This window comes from Tachysurus fulvidraco, chromosome 21, assembly GCF_022655615.1.
Source record: "Tachysurus fulvidraco isolate hzauxx_2018 chromosome 21, HZAU_PFXX_2.0, whole genome shotgun sequence".
NCBI lineage: Eukaryota > Metazoa > Chordata > Actinopteri > Siluriformes > Bagridae > Tachysurus > Tachysurus fulvidraco.
The window spans coordinates 4,298,693-4,323,419 of NC_062538.1; the positions used below are offsets into that span (position 1 = coordinate 4,298,693).

General features: G+C 41.4%; 1 protein-coding gene across 1 annotated transcript in view; it reads right to left on the reverse strand.

Moving 5' to 3' along the window:
* Positions 1 to 24,727, reverse strand: part of tenm2b (teneurin transmembrane protein 2b) — a 322,068-nt gene that overhangs the window by 263,591 nt on the left and 33,750 nt on the right. The window contains exon 2 of the mRNA XM_047805881.1: positions 11,883 to 12,129. Coding sequence (XP_047661837.1) covers positions 11,883 to 12,084 — 202 coding nt within the window. The 5' untranslated portion in view covers positions 12,085 to 12,129. The remainder of the gene's footprint in view (positions 1 to 11,882; positions 12,130 to 24,727) is intronic.

A 24,727-nucleotide genomic window follows, 5' to 3' on the forward strand; every position in this document is an offset into this window, starting at 1 on the left:
TGATTCTTTAATAGACAGATATATATATATCCTGAGACAGTAAACAAGATAATGCACAAATATGAACTCTCTCACTCTCTCATTTTCTACCGCTTATCCGAAATTCTCGGGTCACGGGGCATCGAGGCAGGATACACACTACGGACAATTTTCCAGAGATGCCAATCAACCTACCATGCATGTCTTTGGACCAGGGGGAGGAAACCGGAGTACCCGGAGGAAACCCCCGAGCCACGGGGAGAACATGCAAACTCCACACACACAAGGCGGAGGCGGGAATCGAACCCCGACCCTGGAGGTGTGACAGGACAGGGCAGGGGTAGAGACAAAATTCATAGTCAGAAATTTAGAAGCTACAGTACATCAGGAGCTCTCTGAGATCATTCTGGGGATCTTTATGTATACAGGCCCTGATGTGATTCTCACTCTTCCATTTAACAACGGTTTATCAGCCGTCATACAGGTAGTAAATAAATAAACAGCACATGATTGAGGTAATTAACCCTGTAAGCCCTGACTGACCGGAGACATCAATTGACATTCATTACCAAGTCTTTACACTAATTAAGCCTTAACAAGATGCCTTAACAAGACGCTAAAGAATTAACTGGGCACGTGACAAGACATCGATCTTGATACTTCGGTAATAGAAGGTTTACGAGCCTAGTATTAGAAATATTTTGATGAAAAATAAATAAATGAGCAACAAAAACTTCAACACTGAGGCTTCAGTTCAGTTGACCGTGGTGTTGTAGGATTCTCTCTTTTAGCCAATCATCATGCAAGGTGAACCGGGTGCAGAAAATAAACACAACACTGTCTAGTTAAAACCTTTCGGCTATTTTCACTCCAACAGAAAAACTGACTAGCTAGCTGACGGAAATCTAGTCACGGCGTCGCTCAATATGCAGAAAAAGGAAATGTTTGAGCGCCAAAATTGTTAAAATCCTGGGACAGGAAACATGGAAGTGAGCTAACTAACAACTAACACAAAACAGGTGGACACAATCAGATAACAAACCAGTGACAGGACAGGGAGGAGACATGACGAGGACAAACACGCTGGTGCTTGTTGCCATGGGAACTGGAACAGGTAAGGTAGTCACTGTATTTGCAATGATTTAAACGATTAATAAGAACTAATATTTTGGTTTAGATCACGTAGCAGTGAGATTAATATCTTCTATTAGCTAACTATGAAATTGATCAAATTAGCTTAGGCAACATTTTAAATTTAAAACATATCTAAAAATATTTAAATTAGGAATGGCTTGAAATTTATTTTAGATCTTCAATTGGTTTTAAAGAGAACACTTCAATAATATTCACGTATTAATACATTTCACATATTTGTAAGGTTCAGGTCTGTAAACATAGATTTCAGTACTGTTGAGTTTTGCTAGGGGGGCGCTTAGTGGTTAGCACGTTCGCCTCACACCTCCAGGGTTGGGGGTTCGATTTCCGCCTCCGCCTTGTGTGTGTGGAGTTTGCATGTTCTCCCCGTGCCTCGGGGGTTTCCTCCAGGTACTCCGGTTTCCTCCCCCGATCCAAAGACATGCATGGTAGGTTGATTGGCATCTCTGGAAAATTGTCCGTAGTGTGTGAGTGTGTGAGTGGATGAGAGTGTGTGTGTGTGTGTGTGTGTGTGTGTGCCCTGTGATGGGTTGGCACTCCGTCCAGGGTGTATCCTGCCTCGATGCCCAATGACGCCTGAGATAGGCACAGGCTCCCCGTGACCCGAGAAGTTCGGATAAGCGGTAAAAAATGAATGAATGAATGAATTTTGCTAGCTGTAATGTCCCAACATTTAATGTTCCCAGATATAACCATATAACACAAAGGTCTGTTGTACAGAACCTTTAATGTGTTTTTAATCTCCTCTAATGTCGATTGCTAACCTTCATTCTGGCAAATGATATGCTGTTAAAAATGCAATACATTCTTCTTATGCTAACAGTGTGTGATAAACTTACTACAAAACTCGACACCAAAAATGGGTCAAAAGGACAGTGTCATGATTCCTGACAGGAAAAAGATGGACAAAGTGCAGCAGTAAAAAGGGACACGAGTGTTACGGGTTTTAGAGATAATTGGTGATTAAAACGCCAAACTGCAAAAGAGCTGTTATTTTTCTCAGCAGTCTATCACTCATACTCACCTATTTACTGCTTCCTAATCAGCGGCAGTACAATTATACTGAATCTCTCTCTCTCCCTCACACACACACACACACACACACACACACACACACACACAACACACACACACACACACACACAGTAATAACCTCATTGTTACCAGAATCTGAACCGCAACTCAACAGCAATAAACCAAATATCAGATGGTGCTTTATTATCAAACCACTCAAAAACAACAAAATCTCACATTTATACTAAAAGAGATAAACAGCATCTGTCACAAAACGGGCTCCAATGTGAACGCACTGCTTTTGGGAATTGTGGGACATACTGTAATGTTCTACTTCATTTATTCATCTTCAGGAACCGCTTAATAACTTTGGCCTAAATCGAAGCGTCATATAAACACCATGCATTTACTCTACAATCTGACAAGCTCTAGGGAATAAAAAAGAGTAAAGCATTGCTAATCCACGTCGGAGGAAACCGGAGAACCCAGATGAAACCCAACAGACAGTAAACCCAAGCTCAGGAGCGAGACAACGCTGTGCACCAGAGAAGGAGTGAGATCTGGTGAATATGGTGGATATTGTTTTGCATTGTTAGACGATACATTTTGGAGATTCACCAGGACTCGGTGGTCTTAAGAAGCTTGTAAGGTCTCGGTCCTTTGGGGCTTCTTATTTGTTCCTGAAATTAAAAATGAGACTGAAAAGGAAACAGATTGGCAACGTGTGTGTCTGTGTGTGTGTGTGTGTGTGTGTGTGTGTGTGTGTGTGTGTGTGTGTGTGTGTGTGTGTGTGTAAAATCATTGATTAACTATATTTAAGGGAAAGCATTGAAAACTTCCTATAAACAAATCTGTTAGTGTCAAAAAATGTAAATCATCTGCAACTAAGATTAAAGAACAAAAATCAGGAAATTTACGTGCACGACCTTAGAAAATAAATAAATAAAACCAAATACTTTATAACACCTTTCGGGAGACCAGGCTTTCAGCATATACTACACTACCTTAGTGTCCCACTTCGTACAAATCCAATTAAACGACCTCACGAGGAAAAAAAAAACCTCAGTTCTTACTACAGAACTTGAATATATTAAAACGTCTATCATGTCTGCTTAAGAAATAACAAACCAGGTTCTCAGGAAACACAACAAACCCCAAAGGAGTAAAGGAAATAACAGCTTTTGCAACTTTTCTGTCAAAACACACATACACACACACATACATACAAACACACACACACACACAAACACACACACACACAGACAACCTAAAATACATCGACACCTTTATTAACAATACTGATGAAGCGAAGCGACAGTAATATCTAATACCTGATAATCAATCCCCAGGATCCGGCGCTTCCCCTTCTCAATTCCACCTCCGTCTTTCGTCCTAGAACCGGTCATAAACAGATTACCAACGAAAAATGAAACAAAAGTCTCGGAACAGATAAAAATACTGCCGTGAGTTTACTTCCAGATATTCCAGCTTATACTCCAGCTCCTGCTTCATATCACTCGTTACCGCTGACAGAAAAATTATTACTGCGCCCGCTGCCAGGATGAAAAGTCTCTCCATCCATAACTCATCCTGATCTGAAAGGGCTTCATTAAAAGCATGCAGTCATCCGCTGGCACGTACGGTCTATTTATCCGAACGCATTACTCATCTCTGTGAAAGTCAGACAACTTTTTTGTGTGTTTATTAAACGCGTCGGGTGTCTGTAGTTCACCTGTAGTCTCAAACGCTAACCAGAGGCTAGTATCACTAACTCAACCCCAGTGGTGCTGAATTTTAGAGCTTGTCTGCTCAAAATGTGTTAATTAACAGCCCGGACAGAGAGTTTTTATTAAACTTTTTACCAGTACAGTGAAACTTAGGGGACATTCATTTATTCATTCATTTTCTACCGGTTATCAGAACTATTCTCGGGTCAAGGGGAGCCTGTGCCTATCTTAGGCATCATCGGGCATCAAGGCAGGATACACCCTGGACGGAGTGCCAACCTATCACAGGGCAATTTTTCCAGAGATGCCAATCAACCTACCATGCATGTCTTTGGACCGTTGGAGGAAACCGGAGTACCTGGAGGAAACCCCCGAGGCACGGGGAGAACATGCAAACTCCACACACACAAGGCGGAGGCAGGAATCGAACCCCCAACCCTGGAGGTGTGAGGCGAACGTGCTAACCGCTAAGCTACCGTGTCCCCCTCGATGGACATATGGGACATTTTAAATCAGTATAAAGAAATTCATGACTTATTGTATGTGAGTCTGATCTAAAACGACTCAGGACTCAGGAGTGTGTTTTAGACGTGTGTTTTCCCCACTGTTGAGAACCTTACACAGAATTTTAGAGGTTGAAGATAAATTGCGCTGCTTATAAAGCACTTAGAGCGTCTCAGGGAGCAGAAATGGGTTTGATATTAACATTTACTTTAAAGATACAAACATTTCTGTGGATAAAAAAACAAACCGTTTTTCTTTCTTTGGAACTTTCCTATGAATATATTTCCCCTAGTCGACGAGATAAAAACAGGAATAGCTATAAAACACTACAGATTCTACTTCTACTTCCATCTGAGGTTCATATTAACCACCGCTGTGGAGTGAGACGTGATAAAGACATTCAATAATGAACAAAGATGCAAAAAAAAAAAACACAGAAAGATGCATGGATGTAATCACTGCTAACATACAGTACAGTACGCTGATGCTTTCTCGAAGACGTTTCCGGAAGGAGTCTCCGGTGTCAGCGTCTTGTAGCGGACGGAAGTAAAGCTGTAACTTTACGGTTAAGTCTTCGGAGAAAGCAGATTATAGATAGTACAATACAAGCGATAACAGGGACTTGTCTCACAAGATTAACTACAATTTAACGCAAGTATTAGATTTGTTACTGATGCCAGATTGCTGGGGTTGAAGAGGAAATGCTGTTCTAGGAAAATAATCAGCTTGGGTGACACATCACACCATGCCATGGTTGATTATTATACTGTAACAGCATCTCCTGTCATGTTTTATTCCTTATGTGTCACATTATGTGGAGGTACTAGGCAGGGATGCTCACTCTCCTACTTCCTACTTGGCATTGGAATCAAACCCTTACCCACAGCTTTATGTCAAAACACAAACGTCAACTGCATTCGTACAACAAGCACAAAGCAGACGTTCTACAGTATGTGTTTATCTGCTTCGAATCTAGTTCTCATCCAGCAGCGTCCCTCCTTATCCTAAACCTCCAATTACTTCATTAACCGGAGCTGATTCGCCATCACTGCACAGGAGGCAACAGTCCAAACACGCTGGTATCATCACATGCTTGGGTAATAACATGTCTTTCCGACTGTCAGGATTGTTTAGACTTTATTTGAACCTACTGTTAAAAGCAATAGCTAATGAGCTCCCAGCTCGTCTAACATCTCCATATTTCTAGTTGGCTATAATTAAAGTGACAACACATCCAGTAACGAGAAAGTTTTCTGCCCAACTAATACAAGCCACCAGCGTAATACAAGCCCCAATTCCCGACCACTCCTATCGCATGAAAGCTAGCAACTGGGCATAAAGGCTGACTCTAGGTTCACACATCTAGTGAATTTACCTCTGCATGTCAGCAATCGCTGTGCTATGAAGTCACCAGGTGGGGTTCCTACTGCTGGTTTTGTCACAGTAATACTGGGTATCAGTGAGTGGTGCATTTAAACTACCATTTAAACTACTAATCGCTGCCATTTTAACACGAAGGCTCTGAATATTTCCTTTGTCTGAATGATGGCTTGGGTTTGTTTAGATTTTGTACCATGTGTCTTTGTTCATGTTTTGTGCTCACGCAAGTTTGCAGATCCCTACCCTGCCCCGCCTCTGCATACCTGTTCCTCATGTCTTGCTAATTAACCTCGCTACATATACACCTATATGTTATATTATATATTATGTTATTACTATTATTCATTTATTCATTCATTTTCTACCGCTTTATCCAAACTTCTCGGGCATCGAGGCAGGATACACCCTGGACTGAGTGCCAACCCATCAAAGGGCACACACACACTCACATTCACTCACACACTCACACACTACGGACAATATTCCAGAGATGCCAATCAACCTACCATGCATGTCTTTGGACCGGGGGAGGAAACCGGAGTACCCGGAGGAAACCCCCGAGGCACGGGGAGAACATGCAAACTCCACACACACAAGGCGGAGGCGGGAATCGAACCCCCAACCCTGGAGGTGTGGCGTTTTAATCACCAATTATCTCTAAAACCCGTAACACTCGTGTCCCTTTTTACTGCTGCACTTTGTCCATCTTTTTCCTGTCAGGAATCATGACACTGTCCTTTTGACCCATTTTTGGTGTCCAGTTTTGTAGTAAGTTTATCACACACTGTTAGCATAAGAAGAATGTATTGCATTTTTAACAGCATATCATTTGCCAGAATGAAGGTTAGCAATCGACATTAGAGGAGATTAAAAACACATTAAAGGTTCTGTACAACAGACCTTTGTGTTATATGGTTATATCTGGGAACATTAAATGTTGGGACATTACAGCTAGCAAAATTCATTCATTCATTCATTTTTTACCGCTTATCCGAACTTCTCGGGTCACGGGGAGCCTGTGCCTATCTCAGGCGTCATCGGGCATCGAGGCAGGATACACCCTGGACGGAGTGCCAACCCATCACAGGGCACACACACACTCTCATTCACTCACACACTCACACACTACGGACAATTTTCCAGAGATGCCAATCAACCTACCATGCATGTCTTTGGACCGGGGGAGGAAACCGGAGTACCCGGAGGAAACCCCCGAGGCACGGGGAGAACATGCAAACTCCACACACACAAGGCGGAGGCGGGAATCGAACCCCCAACCCTGGAGGTGTGAGGCGAACGTGCTGACCACTAAGCCACCGTGCCCTATTATACCGTGCCCTATTATACAGTATATTATGTTATTACTATATATAATATAATATATATGTTGTTACGCTACATATACACCTATATGTCATATTATATACTATGTTTTTTTTTGTGTGATTTTGCTGAGTCCTCTTCTTATCTTACCTGGTGTTCTTTGGTTTATCTGTTTTATATATATTTATATATATCTTGTTTCACCAGTTTTAATAAATCCCTGTATTCTATCCCTGCATTTGGGTCTAGAGTTCTTCTGTCTTCACTCCCACTGGTAGTTAATACACTTTGCCCGTCGCTCCATATTTGAATAAAGTTAAACGTTATCTTCCTGGATACGCCCTCATCCGGTTAATGTCACTAACAAGAAAAATAAAGAAACATGAAGCTAGGAAACCTTCATTTTTTAAAGAAACATGAAGCTAGGACACCTTCATTTTTTATATTGTTGGCTCAGAGGGCATGTGACTATCTTAAAGTAATGTGCTTTCTGCTCTCTTCCACATACATGAGCTCACAGATGCCTATGATGTCACAAATCACCTTGATTTTTGTCTATTGTCTCATACAAACCGAACTAAAAAACATTTCCCCACCAATCCTTAAAAAAAAATATAATATATTTAATATTTCAACCTCTCATACACCTAAACGTAAAAATATCCCACACATCTCGCTCATTATACCGACTAGCCATGTTCCAGTAGCGTCGTTTGTAGCTACCCTTGACTCACCTTACCCCCATCCTCTACACTGCCTGTATTTTAACCCCTCACCACATGTGTGTTCTGAGCCCGTCAGCATGTGAGGACCTTCTAAGCCTCTTAAGCCAAAACCCCCTGCTATAAGCAAGCCTCGAGAATTGCTCAGGCCACTTAACACCATCGGCAGGGACTCTGGGTGGCCCCGCTGTGTATGCTGACCACAAAAACACTCAGATCTCTCACACACACACACACACACACATTCTACTACACAGAGTTCAAGGCTGAACTTTGTCTATAAGCTGCCTATTTTATAATAATCTGTAATCTGTAAATAACTTTTATTGTTTTATTCTGATTGGCTCTGCCATATTGAAAGTGCATTACAACAACTGAATTGTGTACTGTATATAGCTAAACCCTTAAATCCTGCTTTCTCATCCATGATATTGTATCTGTTCTTTTAGAAAAATGAGTAATAACGTAGAAACGTCGACGGTAGGAGTCGTCTGTTCTGCCAAGAGAACCGAACTATTTTTTTGTACGGTGAGCCACCAAGAATAAAGTTGTGCTTGTTTTTTTGTTTTGTTTTGTTTTCTAGATCATTTTTTCTTTGTTGAAGCATTCGTACTGAACCTCAATTTCCAACACAAACTAGTAAAAGATAAACCGGGTTAAGGGACCTGCCGCACGTGACGGCTGAAGACGGTTCTCTCATTGGCTGAGAAAATTTAACCGGCTTACAGGAAATATGAGAGTATAAGCCTTTGTTTTGTCCATGTAATGTTCGCTTAGCAACCAAACCTTACTGTGTCTTAAGAGGATACTTTTGGGAGATAAACAACATCACTGCCAGTGATTGATTATTTCCATTAGTGTCATTCGTATTCATAAAAATTCTCAGAATGATCTCAGAGAGCTCTTAATTCAGCTTCTAGGAATCTTATCTTCAGAGTGATTCAGGACCAATCACAGAGCAACTTTTATCTTAGAGAGGAGGCGGGGCTTAACCTGTTACTGTCACAAACAGGGTAGGAGGGAGACAGACCCGTCCGCAGGATAGCTTCAAATGGAAGGGGTTTAATAAATGATAAAGACAACGCAGTAAAAGACGATAACTAAAACAATACAAATGACGACACTTAACAATGACTAACATTAACTAATGATTCCGTGCTGCCCTCGGCAACGCGGCTCACTTAAATACGAAAGACAATGATGACAATTGGGAACAGGTGTGGAAACAGGGAGGAGTGAACGAAGGCGGGGCAGACACGTGACAACAACAATAACAATAACAATAGCACATGGCCAGAATGGCCAATAAGAAAAAAATAAAAAATAGGTGCACTTTTAAAGTCTGGTCTATTAAAAACCTTCACTTAGGGATTACGTTCGTGACCGATCATATTACAGATGCTCCAACATCTGTATGTTATAAATGTAAATGTAAATGTAAACATCTCCGACACAGCGCAGAAATGTCATAGAGACAAATTCTATCATTTCTGCCGCTATGGCATTTCAGCTCTGTTTCAGAGATGTTAGTGTATCTCTAAATGACATAGCGAAGAAAATATATGTGTGTGTGTCAGAGATGTGATCTCTAAAATGATTGATCACAAAAATAATCCCTACATGATCTAATCTGTATCATCTTATTAACTCACTATCATTATTAAATATCGTATACAATACATTTCTTCTTCCTCTTCACCTTTCGGCCATTTTCTCCTCTGAAACTCTAAAACTCCTCCTCACTACTCCTAACACTTGTTGACCTTATGAGGTCTTTTAAGAGTTAAGATGCTCACTGAATAACTTTTATCTTTACATGGACCTTTTCTTTCATCTTAATGCAAAACGCCGACATTTCTAAGAATTTTCTTAAATTTTCATCACTAGGAGAAACACTTTGTACTAAGAATGGTCAGGAATACGGGCCTTGGAGTCTATTCTGGGAACACTGGGAACAAGTCAGAGTTACAATCTTGATAGGACACCAGTCCATCACACAGCATCCACACACAAGTTCACCATGGAGACAACTGGGATGTTTCTGAGAGGCAGGAGTACACCAGAGACCCCGAAGGAAACCTGTGTCAACACTGAGAGAACGTTGGAAACCCCACATGGGTAGCGCTTCACCTTTCCAGCCGTATATATATCAGTGGTCCCCGACCCCCGGGCCGCGGACCGGTTACGGTCCGTGGACCAACTGGTACCGCGCCGCGCAAGGAACATTAAATTATTTCTGTTATTTACTGTGGTGTATTTCTCTCGGGTTTATGGACGAGAGTTTAACCAGGAGCTGAGAGACGTCACCTAAAGCCGTACCAATACCGCGCATGCGCAAAATATCATGATATCGGGCCGAGTTTAGGTGACGTCTGGAGCTGAGCGGCTGCAAGCGGCAGTGGCGTTGTAGCTTTGGTGGAGAGAAGGTGTGTATCACTGTTCTCTCTGTTCACCGGTACTTTGTCATGTTTAACAGTGCTTGGTGTACGTGTGTATTGTGTTTGGTCAAATTTAACCCACAAATTAGCAAAAATGAGCCCGAAACAGACGTCGTTAGAAAGTTAGAGACTCTGCCGGTGTTCTGGATTAAAGTCATGGCGGAATATACTGAGATTGTCACCACAGCACTTAAATCCCTATTGCCATTTCCGACATGCTATCCGTGTAAAGCGGGGTTTTCTGCAGTGACGGCAACCGAAACAAAACAACGGAATAAACTGGACATAAGCAACACACTTCGGGTGTCATTGTCTCCTATTACCACAGATGGAACCGTCTCGTTGCAAAGAAACAAGGTCAGGGTTCTCATTGATTTAGCGTTGTAGTGAGTTAAAAAGGCATGTTTAATTACAATTAAATTAAAATTATTCATTTTAATTTAATTGAGATAGCCGCCACCCACCCCACCCTCAGCGGGCCGCAGTAAAATTATCAAACATTGACCGGTCCGCGGCGAAAAAATGGTTGGGGACCACTGGTATATACAATTAAAAGAAGAGTTGAATTTGGTTCGCACAAGAAACCCAAATGAGGATGAGCTTCTCTTTCGACTCCGGTTCCTCTCAAGCTTTCATTCTCTTCCATCTAAGGGAGTTTTTCCTCACCACAGCCACATCAGTCACCTCAGGCTTGTTCATTAAGGAATAATACAAACACATTTAAAATATAAGTCTAATATTAGTCTTGATCTTTTGTGTTATATTAATCTTGAATTTTTTGTACTATATTTCTTGTTCCGAAAGCTGCTTTGAGACGATGTCCATTGTTAAAAGCGCTATACAAATACAGATGAATTGAAATGAACTGAATATTAATGCAATGCTAAGTTGTGTTTGACATTCTGTGGCATTCATTGTTCGGGAAATTGTGTTTGCTAAGTCCTCGAAAATAACACATTAGGTTGCTGCTACAGTAAAGCATTATAAAAAAAAAAAATTTTCACTAAGCAGAAGTTGAATCCTGCCAATCAAACTTCATCAGTTTTCAGAATGAGGTATAATGAGGTATAATGAGGTATAATGAGTGAACCCTGTTGTTTAAAACAATGGTGTATAATTCTAGTGAACAAGTGACGAGCATCTAAAGTTTTCACGGTGGAAAAAAAGCATAAAAGGGATTGTGGGGGAAAAAAAAAAAAAAAAAAACGAGGGTGCTTTGTAAACGAGGGTGACGTAGAAAACGAGCGGCATTACCGCCGATTAAAACCGTCTCGCGTGCATTCTATACCGATTCATTCTCTCTCGTCGTGTCTTTCGGATTCCCTCGTCTGTGTCTGGTGATTGTAGGCAACAGTTACGATTGCTTACTTAAAGTTATAAAGTTATCAAAACAGATTTTCTCAATGGCTGCAAATGAAAATTTCATCGTGCCTGAAAATCCAATTACTTCGGCATTCATAAACAAGCATTAATGGATTACGCAGAGATCAAACCTAATCAAGATGCCATTTGTTTTGGAGTTTCTATTAGTCAGAGTGAAGGCAGGAGTTAAGCATGTTTTTCCTCGTGTCTAGACTAGAGTGCGGAACATAATAAATGAAGAACGGCTGAAAGCGACGGAGGAGTGTTGTGTGGTTCACCTTGCCTGACGTATTCTACCGATTCAGGCCCGTAGTGCATCCGTGCTTCCTGCTCGTAGGCTTTAAGCGTCTCGCTGGAGCTGTAGCTTTTCTGCGGGTTTACGTGGCGCTCGTCTGCGTCCATGGACGACGTGACGTAGTGAGGCTCTTTCCTGCACCTGCCTCGTGTCAGAGAGCGCTGCCGCCTCTCCTTCATGTCCATTCCAGCAGCAGCTCACGGGAGACCGACGTCGACTATGTTAATCACCTGGAGAAGGGGACGGAGGGAAAGGAAGAAAGGATGCAGAGTGAGTGCAAATCGGTTTCTCACCTACGGAAAGAGATGATTACAAGGACGCTAGAGATGTTAGTCTGTCAGTGTGAACTGTATCCTTCTCTAGATCGCAGAACAAAGTTGTAGATCCGTATCTGACGTATAATGTGATGATAAGGCAAGTTTCCCAATATTTTGGAAGCCAATAACGTGTCTTATTCACAGTGTTGTATAAAAAATAAAGCAGAAATACATCATTTGGGCTTTTGTTACTGTCGTTTTCACCTTTTTCTGCTGCCTACTCGGTTATTTTCTTATCTGAACATCATCCGATCAGTCAGACAATCAGACAATCCTGACAGTATATGACTGAGGACTAGTGAGCTGTTAGAGCTTGTTATTATCATTAGTTTGCAGCTTGTACATTTCTGTAACATATACTGTATAAAATCTACTACATATTTTACCCATTACGCTTCTATTTAAGCTTCTGGGCTACTTTCCCATAAAGTCTCAAGGTTTGTGGTGAAGTGGCTGAAATGTGAAAGAAAGAAAGAAAGAAAGAAAGAAAGAAAGAAAGAAAGAAAGAAAGAAAGAAAGAAAGAAAGAAAGAAAGACTTCGCTGAACTATCCATGAGAGATACAGAAAGAAAGAAAGAAAAAAAGAAATAAAGAAAGAAAGACTTCGCTGAACTATCCATGAGCCATAAAGAAAGATAGAAAGAAAGAACAAATGGAAAAAAGAAAGAAAGAAAGAAAGATAGAAAGAAAGAAAGACTTCACTGAACTATCCATGAGAGATAGAGAAAGAAAGAAAGAAAGAAAGAAAGAAAGAAAGAAAGAAAGAAAGAAAGACTTTGCTGAACTATCCATGAGCCATAAAGAAAGATAGAAAGAAAGAACAAATGGAAAAAAGAAAGAAAGAAAGAAAGAAAGAAAGAAAGAAAGAAAGAAAGAAAGAAAGAAAGAAAGAAAGAAAAAAAGGCTTCGCTGAACTATCCATGAGAGATACAGAAAGAAAGAAAGAAAGAAAGAAAGAAAGAAAGAAAGAAAGAAAGAAAGAAAGAAAGACTTTGCTGAACTATCCATGAGCCATAAAGAAAGATAGAAAGAAAGAACAAATGGAAAAAAGAAAGAAAGAAAGAAAGATAGAAAGAAAGAAAGACTTCACTGAACTATCCATGAGAGATAGAGAAAGAAAGAAAGAAAGAAAGAAAGAAAGCAAGAAAGACTTTGCTGAACTATCCATGAGACCTAAAGCAAGATAGAAAGAAAGTACAAACGAAAAAAGAAAGAAAGAAAGAAAGAAAGAAAGACTTTGCTGAACTATCCATGAGAGATACAGAAAGAAAGAAAGAAAGAAAGAAAGAAAGAAAGAAAGAAAGACTTTGCTGAACTATCCATGAGACCTAAAGAACGATAGAAAGAAAGAACAAACGAAAAAAGAAAGAAAGAAAGAAAGAAAGAAAGAAAGAAAGAAAGAAAGAAAGAAAGAAAGAAAGAAAGAAAGAAAAAAGACTGCGCTGAACTATCCATGAGAGATACAGAAAGAAAGAAAGAAAGAAAGAAAGAAAGAAAGAAAGAAAGAAAGAAAGAAAGACTTCACTGAACCACCCATGAGAGAGAAAGGAAAGAAAGAGTGAAAGAAAGAAAGCCCCACTCTGTAGGCTTGATCACAGTGTTATAAATGTATTCCCAAGTCATCATGCTTGCTATCGAAGGCAAACTCCGCTGTCCAAACATTAAGCCTACGTCCTGAGACCAAGCTACGTGACGACTCTCACAGCTAAAGCTTTATTTACGTCAGAGACACAAACGACAGACACCATGAAACACCCTAAACAAGCTCATGTATGTATACACAAACACAACCTGATGACTGCAGATCAAGCCCGGGACGAGGAGCACCAGCAGGGGGGAGGTGAGAGGAGATAGAGACTCGCCATCTTATTATCACTCGCTGTGAGAACAGTGACAGAGAGAGAGAGGGAGAGAGAGAGAGAGAGAGAGAGAGAGATGGCCATCCGCCCTCTTCGACACCCTCCTACTCTGCATCTGTGGCTTGGTGGTGAGTCATCACCAGGGACTCTCATCAGACTCGCTACACAGAAACCCTTCCTCGCTATTGTGAATAAGAGGGATGGAAAATACTTTGAGAAATTTGGAAAACTTTCTTACTATACTCGAATAGGCATAAACTATCCGACCGCAGCGTCGAACCCGAGCGCCCTTGAGCGCCCCTGAGCTCCAGTCACTTGCTGGAGGAAGCAAAGACTTCCATAAAATGGAGCCATGATCTCCATCTGATCGGAAAAATCCTATAGAGGATCCTAAGGCTTTCTTAGGTTAAGGTTAAGGCTTTCTTTGCTAATATCTTATCAGACTAGCAGCAAATATCCATCTCGTAATTCGCTAGGCAGCCGATCAGATTGTAGCTGATGCTAAGTAGCGGTTGTTTATAGGATTGTTTACTTCGGATTAATTCATCTAGTTAATGTTAGTGATAGTGTCATTGCTTGGAAATGTTTTAGAATTGGAACGTAAGAAGAAAAGTCTTTATTTTGTCACACAAGCATTACAGAACAGTGAAATTTCTTCATGCCAGGTTTGGAAGTTGGAATTAGAGCACAGGGTATGATATTATGATATTATGATAGTATGATCATTAGCTATGATGCTGCACCGCTGGGACCTCAAGGACCAAGAGAGGCAGCATGGAGGTGCTGGGGGTTGAATCCAGTAATCCCAAGCTAATCAAATATAAATGTAAATATATTTCAAAGTTTTGACGGGACGTGACGTGACGTGACATACGGCTAAGTACGGTGACCCATACTCAGAATTTGTTCTCCGCTTTTAACCCATCCAAAGTGCACACACACAGTCGTTGCCGGCCCGAGACTCGAACCCACAACCTTAGGGTTAGGAGTCAAACTCTCTAAGTTGCAACTTTCACTTCTTTGTTTAATCGAGCACGATTTTGCTGTGCTATTTGATTCCCCAGGAACATCTCGGTTGCATTATTATAAACTGTTGTAGAAAGGACGTTATTTACATTTACATCATTTCCTGTCCAGTGTCACTCAAATGATTCCCTTCTGAGCCTGGTTCCTCTCAAGGTTTCTCCCTCATATCCTCTCAGGGAGTTTTTCCTTGCCGCCGTCACCTCCGGTTTGCACGTTAGGGACAGGGATATATACAGTATATATATATATATATATATATAAAATTTAAAATTTTAAATCAATATATTTAAATGAATTTGAAACTTTAAATGTATGTATTCATTTATTTATTTTGACTCTTAATTTTTCTTCTTATTCTGATCAATATTTATTTCTGGACTGGAGTCATTTGAATTTGAGTTTGTTTTTGATTTCTATCCGTATCGTCCACACAGCTCCTCGTCTGTAAAAGCCGATCTTCTGAATCGGCCTCGGGTTGATGAACTATTTTGTAAGGAAAAAAGCCACACAGCAGGCACAAGGCAAAATGTGTCACAAAGCGCAGGGACGAGTGCGACGCCGTCTGAGCTGCCGTGTACACAGAGCTGGAGAAAACAGCTTTGTAATAATTTAAGTGCTTGCTTAGGACACAGATGTCTGGGTTTATTTAAACACTCAATCAGCACTATTCGGACACTAAAGAGCCAATTATATGATATTTAGTGGCCGATCGATGCACAAGCGCCTCTAAAAAGCAGCACTGTAACATACATCGAGCGAACACCTATCAAACGCTGGCCAGTCAATACTCTCACTGAGGCTTTAAACATGTTGAGATAAGGGCAAGGCCTTTGAGCGGTGTTCACTGATCCCCAATTTGTATTCATGCTGTATGAATACATGGAGCACGTATGGCGCATGCTAATTATGCAAACCATTCAGGCTTTGGAAAAAATGTGCTAATTGGAGGCACAGCTGTGCTTAGCTGGGAAAGTCTGGCCTTGGTTTAGAATCTAGATTGACCATGAATTCTAAAAAAGTATCACACAGGAAATCGTAGAGCTGTTTCGCACATTTGACCTGCTGCATTGTGAAGCTATATTGGGAAAAATATCATTTATTTCTTTTCAACCTGCTGACAAATGTTCCTCGCAGTTAGAACACGTTTGAAAGACCAGGCGTCAATTGAACAAAACCTTTCCATCAGATGGTAAAGTAATGAACGTTACGAGAACAAAATGTTGTTGTTTTTTTACTGGACCTGATTTTGAGTGAAAAGCTTGAAAATATTAGGGTCGGTTCGAAGCATTGCGTCGTCACAAGGTCTCTTTGATGGCACGATACAAAAAAATGTGGGACAAACTGACAATTGGTAACAGCAAGCAATCCGATGCGGATGCCTAAAATGACGACGCGGTAAAGTAGCGCACGTTTTCAGCGGTTTTTGCCAGTGATTTATCAGATCTCCTGCCACCGACGTCGTCTGGCACGAGAGTACAAGCGAGCCAGGTGAAGCTGAGGGTGCCATTACTTTTACCTTCAAGCCTTCTCTCCGTTTCTGTAAAAAAAAAAAAAATTACCTTTTACCGAAAAGCCGATATATAGTTTTTGTTTGATGGGGAGGAAGACTTCTCTCCATTTCTGTGAAGGTAAAAGTATTGGCACCCCCCACCCAGCTTCTTCTGGCTTGCTTGTACTCTTAAATACTTTCGACTAACTTTATTCGTGTCACCTCGGTTTTTATCAACATTCTCCGGTGTTGTAAGTACTACTTTACACTTACTAAACGCATCATTTGTCATCAATAATTCATGTTATTGTGGTCAAAAACAAAGAAAGGAAAAAAAAAGAAAAAGAAATCCAGACAGTGGGTGCATGTCAGCTGTTAAGTATTCTTAATGTTCCCTTTAAACACAGCCTTTTATTTATGCCATAATGCTGTAGGCCGGCTGGCACATTTTTACAGAACTAATGCGTCGCTGGTAGGATTTTGGATATAACGTCGATATGGAGGTCTAAGGATCGTCTCACGCTTATCAGAGAACACTTGTGAATTTCAGCGCCGCGTGCAGCTGCATCGTGTCTCCACTCCAACACTGATGTATGTGTACGGTATCGCTGATCTATGGCATTCCCACACTTTCCTCACACTTCACAAATTCTTTTATTTAATGGTATAACGGATACTTCGATGATGTAAGAATAAATTATACGCAGCTGTCGTTTTGGCTAAGCAATCTGATCAATCTCGGGCAAAACAAGAAGCTCCATCATATGATGTTTAGGAATGAATTCAAATTCGTTCGACTCGTGCGACATCCATCCTTCTATACGATTAAACAAAAAGCAATCTGTATGCGTAAAGCTGGGTGGGTTCTGCGTGCCGAACCTTAGCGTGAAGGACACTCCGAGGCAGATTTTGCTGCGTTGTATTTTTCTTATGCTGCATGGCTCCTAGAAAGTTCTCCATTAAAATGAATAAGACACGAGATTGCTAACTTGCTAACGGTATTCTAGTCGTGTTAGTAAATATGGCAATTGTTCATGTAAGAAAAAAAGAATCTAGCAGAACATTAGTCTTGTTGATTGATGCCCCGGAATATATTTCGTCCATATCCAAAATCTTTTTCAGAGCTATGAAAGAAAAGCAGGAAGAAGACCAAATAAGTATAATGAACATATGAGCAAAAAAACAAAGACAATACCGAAGAACCCGAGAAACCTTGTAATTGCTAATTTCCTGATGTTAAATGATTTGCTAGCTGCTATAAATGATCTAAAAGCAGCAATTATATATAAAAAAAATACCCAGATTCCTTTCGACTCATGAAACACTAAAGCAGAACTAGGGCTAAAGTAGAAAGGGCTCAAAACAGTGATAACAGACATTAGAGAAAGTTCTAACATGGTTATTAAGGCTCCTGAGCGGCAAAACATAAAAGTGCTAGCTTGATTGTCGGAAGATCTTGAGTATGAATGCCATAAGGGACGCAAAACTAGCCGTTTGGGAGAAATGGATGATATGCACTCCATTCTGTCAACCAAAATTACACTAACCAATCATGGCTGTTGAGATGATCGTGTGTATGCGGAAAAGTGCCGATTGCACTTATCACTGAATTCGATATGCTGCTAAGAAAAAGCCTGGAAAAGGGATGCAGTTGGGGTCAGCATATGACAAAGCATACTCACTAAGTAGCAGTTATATGATTGGGAAGAGCTGACTGATGGGTGGGAACTGGCAGCTAAGAAAATTGCCTATTACACAGATGACATCCAGTCCGTACCATATCTCTTAAGTACTGAAGAACCTAGAAGTTGGAAAGGAATTCCCGACAGGTCTTGATTGCTGACAGAAAGATGGTAGTGGTGAAAAGCAAGGCCCGCTCAGGCGAGAATGAAGTAGAAACTTGCTCTCGGTATCAATAAGTGATAATCAAGCTGAGCAGTCATCTCCCTGGCAAACCGAGTAAGGTTCTGTCGTGGGGCTCCATTAAAATTAATCCCCTAAAATCCACCTCGGGCAGTGCAGAGCACGACTGGAAAGTCCACAGCGTGAGCCGTGCTGTCACTGAACAGCAGCCGGCTGACAATAAATGGACTACGGTTTAGCAAGGTAGAGAACAAAGTAAGGAGCAAAGAAACAGAACCAGAGAAAGTAGAGCCTTCACTTGCAGTGATGTCGTGTAGAAAGAAGCGTAGAGGCTGAGTGAGCTAGGCTTTTAAACTCTGAGGCCTGGGAAAAAACACAAGGTCAACTTTTTATATAGACGATGGCAAACGGAGCGCGATAGCGAGTTCGCTGTCGATGCCGATCGGCGGTTACGGATATGAACCAGAGGAACAGATCTATGCTAACAGAGTCACACCTTTAACACACTACAGCAGTAATTCAGTAAGCAGGGAATAACAGGATGGTGCTTCAACTCCTCTCTAGAACATACAAGTGTTTCTAGGACACGTTAAATAGCACTGCGCAGGTTAACCTTTCTGGTACATTTCAGCGAAATCGCTTCATCATGCTGGAAAAAAAAAAAAGAAAGATTTCGAGTGCGGCAAGGGCTCGGAAATCCAATCGAGGTAGCATTTAGCTAATTGGTTCTGGTAAAACATGCTAGGTGCAGATGTAAGTTGCGTTTTCAGTCATCTAATTGAAGCAGTCCTTTTAACTGAAAATGTCAGAAGTGAACTAACAAATGATCACAGCACTAAGTCAAAGAGAGAGGGTTTTTTTTTTCCTTCTTCTTTTTAGTCTTTCTCTTCACGCATGGATCGCTACTCTTAAAACCTTCCCGAGTTGTCTATTTCTGATACCACAAATAGGTGGTAAAGTAGAACTGTCGAGTCCTCCGCCCCCTCGTGTGTGAAGGATGTGAAGGGGATCTTTCTGCCAGATTCTGAAGGTACACACTTGGGTTTCCGTAATTCAGAGTGAAGACTAGCTGGAGTGTAGAACATCTCCGGAGAAACCGGAGAACGGTTCACCTTTTTTCTCCAGTCCTCGGGCAAGAATGTGCTGAGCTGAAGGAAAAAAAAAAAAAACATGACTGTGTCTGCGAGGCCTTTGAGTCTGGCTAGTGTATCCCTTTTATATCATCCAGATTCCTCGATTCTGTTATGCGACTTTTTCTATCGTAGTCATCTAGCTCTGGCTTGCTTAATGCTTTGGCACATTTGCTGTATATTTTTATCTTTAATGAGCGATCCAGAGACAACCGTGGCAGAAAAAAACGTCCGGAAACGACATGAGGAAGGAACCTTCAGAGGAGCCAGACTCAAAAGGGAACCCGTTTTCTTCTTGGTGACACTGGATAGTGTAGTGGAATTCTAAATCTTTTCTGAATTTGTATACTGTGGAGTAAAGTAGTACTCGTAAGGATGCTCGAATTTGGATATTTTGCTCAGATCTGATTATTTTTTTGTTTGGCTGTTCACATTACCTTTTAAAATGTGGCCTATATCAGATACCAGTGTGAACTGTTTGCTGTTTCGAACTGACCCGCATGCGCAAACGAACGATAACAATGAGTATCGCAGCACGCCGTTGCGCTAAAGTTGGCGAGGTCATGGAGAAAGTAAGCATTTTCGCTTTTCTTTCTAAATGTTTGTGTAATATCAGCAGAGACACAGTGTTTTGAAAATTTTCGGATGTCGAGGGCAACTTGTAGGCGTAGTCATGTTTGTGTGCGTACTCGCCGGCGCATAATTGTGACGAATGTCGATGTAGATTGACGTAAAAGTCGCATCAAATCCGCCTTGGTTGTTCACACTGCTGCCACATTGGAAAAAATCAGATTTGGGTCTGATTCAGGACCACATATGGAAGTGGTCTGAATCTGATTTGAAAAAAATCAGATCTGGGGCAGATTTGAGTGTTCACACTACTCCTGAAGAAGTCTGACCTGGTCACTTGACCCCAAAAAAATCAGATTTGGGCCACTTTTACCTGCAGTGTGAACGGGGCTTTTATCTAGGTAAGATTTTCCACTGAAATAAAGGTGGAATTTGGGAATTAACTGTTTTAGAAAGTCCAAAACTGTATAGTATCCATGTGGGACCATCCATGGCAGCAGAAGAAGATGAGTCAGACACTCCAAGTAGATATAGAGGATCGGGATGAATCAGGCAAGTCCGGAGGGTGAGATCGTTAAAAGTGTCAGGATCCGGCACCGATATCACATCAGACACATTTCGGACTACACGTACGGTTCAGCAGTGAGAGAGACGTGGGGCAGATTATTAGATATTCTCTTATCAGGTGTTGGTCCAAAAAAAGTGTGTACATTGTGATCAGAGTTCATGTAGGGATTCCAGCGAGTCTATCTATGGCAGCAGAACTAAAAGGTAAAGCCAGAAGGTAACACAGGCATGAGGGCACCCTCATGATATTTCTTTCTCTCTTGGCTCATTACACCATATTTGTCTTTTAAAGTTCAATTTCTTCACAACGAGAGACAAAATGGCACTGAGCCAAAATTGTCAGGCCCTGGTTGACAGCTTTGTAAATAGTAGAAGGGCATCAAGGCCATTTTAACTGCTCAATTATCTCACTGGCTTCTTGATGTAACGAGTTTCTAAAATTAAAAACAATAAAACTGACAGTTAGATTACTTAGTTGTCAACATAGCAACTACTGGGTACCGTATATGGAACCTGGTGCTGGGGCAGGATGGAAACAAAGAAAATAACCCCAAATTTTTATAAATCGTTTGAAATGAATGCCTGAGGTATGTTTCTCGATGTAAGGGACTTCATATCTTAACGTTCAGGTCCTGTTTATTACATTGCTCCTTGTTTTGGTTCCTCATTGGATGAGCATCGAATGCCGCACGCCTTGCCCCTACCCCTGATTTCATATTGGTTGGAAGGAAACCTTCTGTAATAACTCATTATTACACTCACTCACTCTCTCAATCATTTTCTACCGCTTATCCGAACTACCTCGGGTCACGGGGAGCCTGTGCCTATCTCAGGCGTCATTGGGCATCGAGGCAGGATACACCCTGGACAGAGTGCCAACCCATCGCAGGGCACACACACTCTCATTCACTCACACACTCACACACTACAGACAATTTCCCAGAGATGCCAATCAACCTACCATGCATGTCTTTGGACCGGGGGAGGAAACCGGAGTACCCGGAGGAAACCCCCGAGGCACGGGGAGAACATGCAAACTCCACACACACAAGGCGGAGACGGGAATCGACCCCCCAACCCTGGAGGTGTGAGGTGAACGTGCTAACCACTAAGCCACCGTGCCCCCCTACAGGTTGACCAGTTAATCCTATTTGATTTATGCTTTACATGATCATTTCTGCCTAGCCGTTAAAAGAAAGACTGGAGTTACACCCAGGTGACATTTAGCTGAAAACATGCTAGCTGTAGATGTAGGTCATGTTCTCAGTGATCTGACTGAAACAGTCCTTTTAGCTGTAAATGTCAGAATTGAACTAACAAAGTATCACAGCATCGAGCCCAGGAGAGCTGTTGGACGGCGTTTATTTTCTCCTCCTTCTTTATGTTTTTAAGACGAGCGACGTGTCGTGTGGTACGGAAATTACACGGTAGGCAAAACATACACGTTGTGTTGTTTTTTGGATGATGGGAAACTTGAAGAGGAACCCAAATGTACACAAGAACATACAAAACATACAAAACACCATACAGCAATTATTATTGTTTAGAGCCAGACAAACAAACAAACAAATAAATAAATAAATAGTTTTAATCTTGCACAAAAAATTACGAAGAGACTAATAATGATGAATTACTTTGAGAATTTAATTCTGGTACATTTATTCCCCAAAAAAGATCTTTTTGCCAAATAAACGTGAAGAACGGAGGGACGATCGGATAAAATTGGAAAAGAAGAAAAAGCTGAATGATACGGTAGTGAGAGTGAAAGCCCTTGTGGGTGTTTGCTCAGGTTCTCGTCCTCTCGGCTAAGCAAGAGAGCCTGTTTCAAGGAGTGCTGCTAATGAAGACAGAGCCAGTACTGGGAAGTGTCACTCACACACACACACACACACACACACACACACACACACACACACACACACACACACACACACACACACACACTCTCTCTCTCATACACACACCTGTCTAAAGGGCCGTTTCATAGGCCACTTCAGCTCCTTCCCCCCTCCAATGCCAAGATAATAGGCTACCTCTCCAAACACATTATATTCCATTGCCAGCAGGCTGCACGAGTGGCTGGAGAGGCCCCCACTCTTTACTCCTAAGTGCCATAAAATTAGAATGCAGACCGCACGGTGCTTCAATTCGAGCTCTTAGAGGATCTCTACCTCTCACGGAGGCTCATTATTTGCCCTCGTCCCATTGTGGAAATAATGTATTTCTCACCGTATTTCTTAAAATGACTAGGAATAAAGCATTCATTCCTCCTCCCTCTTTGCTATGTATAGTACTGGATATTGAAGGGTCTTTCAGCCTGGATTTTCCTTTAATCTCCTCCATGGATATCCAGCCAGACTTAAAGAGGACTTTATTTAAGTCGAGCCGTTTTTATTGTCATTCTGCTCCATTACTGGAAAGAAATGTGAGTTCTACGGGACTGTTGCGCTATAGGTAACAATAAAGCGGCGTGTTATACAAGATTGTCACGAATTCCCCTGTTTTGCTCAGAGTTCACTCGAGTTCACGTCCTGTCGTTGGCGGTTTACGTACTCGATCGTGTCCAGGTGTTTTGGATTAAGCCCTTGTACAGTTTGCTTATTCACACCCCACTGTTTCAAGGTCTTGCTGTGATGCCTTATTGTTCTATCCGTCTTGTTCTTTCCTGAGACTCTTTCCTTGTTTCTCACGTTTTCTTGTTTCAAGTTCTGAGTTCGGTATTTCATTTACAGTATTTTTTGCACTATAAGGCGCACCCAAGAGCCTTAAATTTTCTCAAAAATCGGCCGTGCACCTAATAATCCGGTGCGCCTTATGTGTGCACCGAGTTCCAAAAATCTGTAAAAATGTTGTTGTGCGAATTTGGTAAGCGCTCCGCTCGATCGATTGTCCGACCGTTTCCCGCTGACACAGGGACGTAATACATACACTACGTACGCTGGCAGCGATAAACCAATCAGAGAACATTACATAATACGTACAGTACGTACGCTTACCTCCTAGGTATACTACCGGTATGTTGCAAAACAACATTTGTTTCTTCCTAACCATTATGCGCTCCACACTACAGTCCAGTAGGTAGCGGTAAATGCACCTTAAGTTGGTTTGCCAACTTAGTGTGTGTGTATTGTTAAATAGCTGAATAAAGTTCAACTAAACTCACTGTTTTGCTTCTTTTACCTTTTTTGTAGATTGTATGTTTTAGCATGCGCCTTATAATACTTATGTATGGGTTAAGTACAGAAATAGACCCCGTAATTGAGACTGCGCCTTATAATCCGGTGCGCCTTATAGTGCGGAAAATACTGTAAAACAAATTGTCTGTAGTTTATCGTTCATAATTATAAATATACCTATGATTATTGGAGTAACAATTTCTTTACCCACTATTGATCTGCCCCTAAGCATCGATCATCCTGCATGATAGTGTGGGATACTGAGAAGAGGGTGTTGGGGAAACCTGGGCATTCTACACCGACATACCGAACAGATAATGACCAATGTTGCTGTCCTTCAGCTGCTCCTTGTTTGGGGTCACCAAAGCAGATCATCCGATCCGAATATTTGATTTTGGCACAGGTTTTACGCCGGATGCCCTTCCTTTTTATCCAGGCTCAGGACCGGCACTGAGTGTTAACCCCTCGGTGGCTGAGTTGGTTTCCTGCCCGGAAATCAAACCCAGGCTGTGGCGATGTGCAATCAAACCATTTTATCCTTGCGATTAACATTTAAACTATGTTCAAATTCCAAAACTGGAGTTACAAAATGCGTATTTTACATACCTAAATTATCTCATGCCTGCTAATGCAGTGCTTCTCACATTTTCCCAGATTTGATGAAAGATTTCGGTCAATAGGATTTGATCCTCCTTATGTTGAAATCTGTTCATGTACAGTACGATTCACCTACAAACCCACAAATCGGATGTAATGTATTTAACGCATTGCAATTTAATGAATGAGGCCTGAGTTGAGCTCACTATCTGGGACGTAATTCCTATTCGTTTA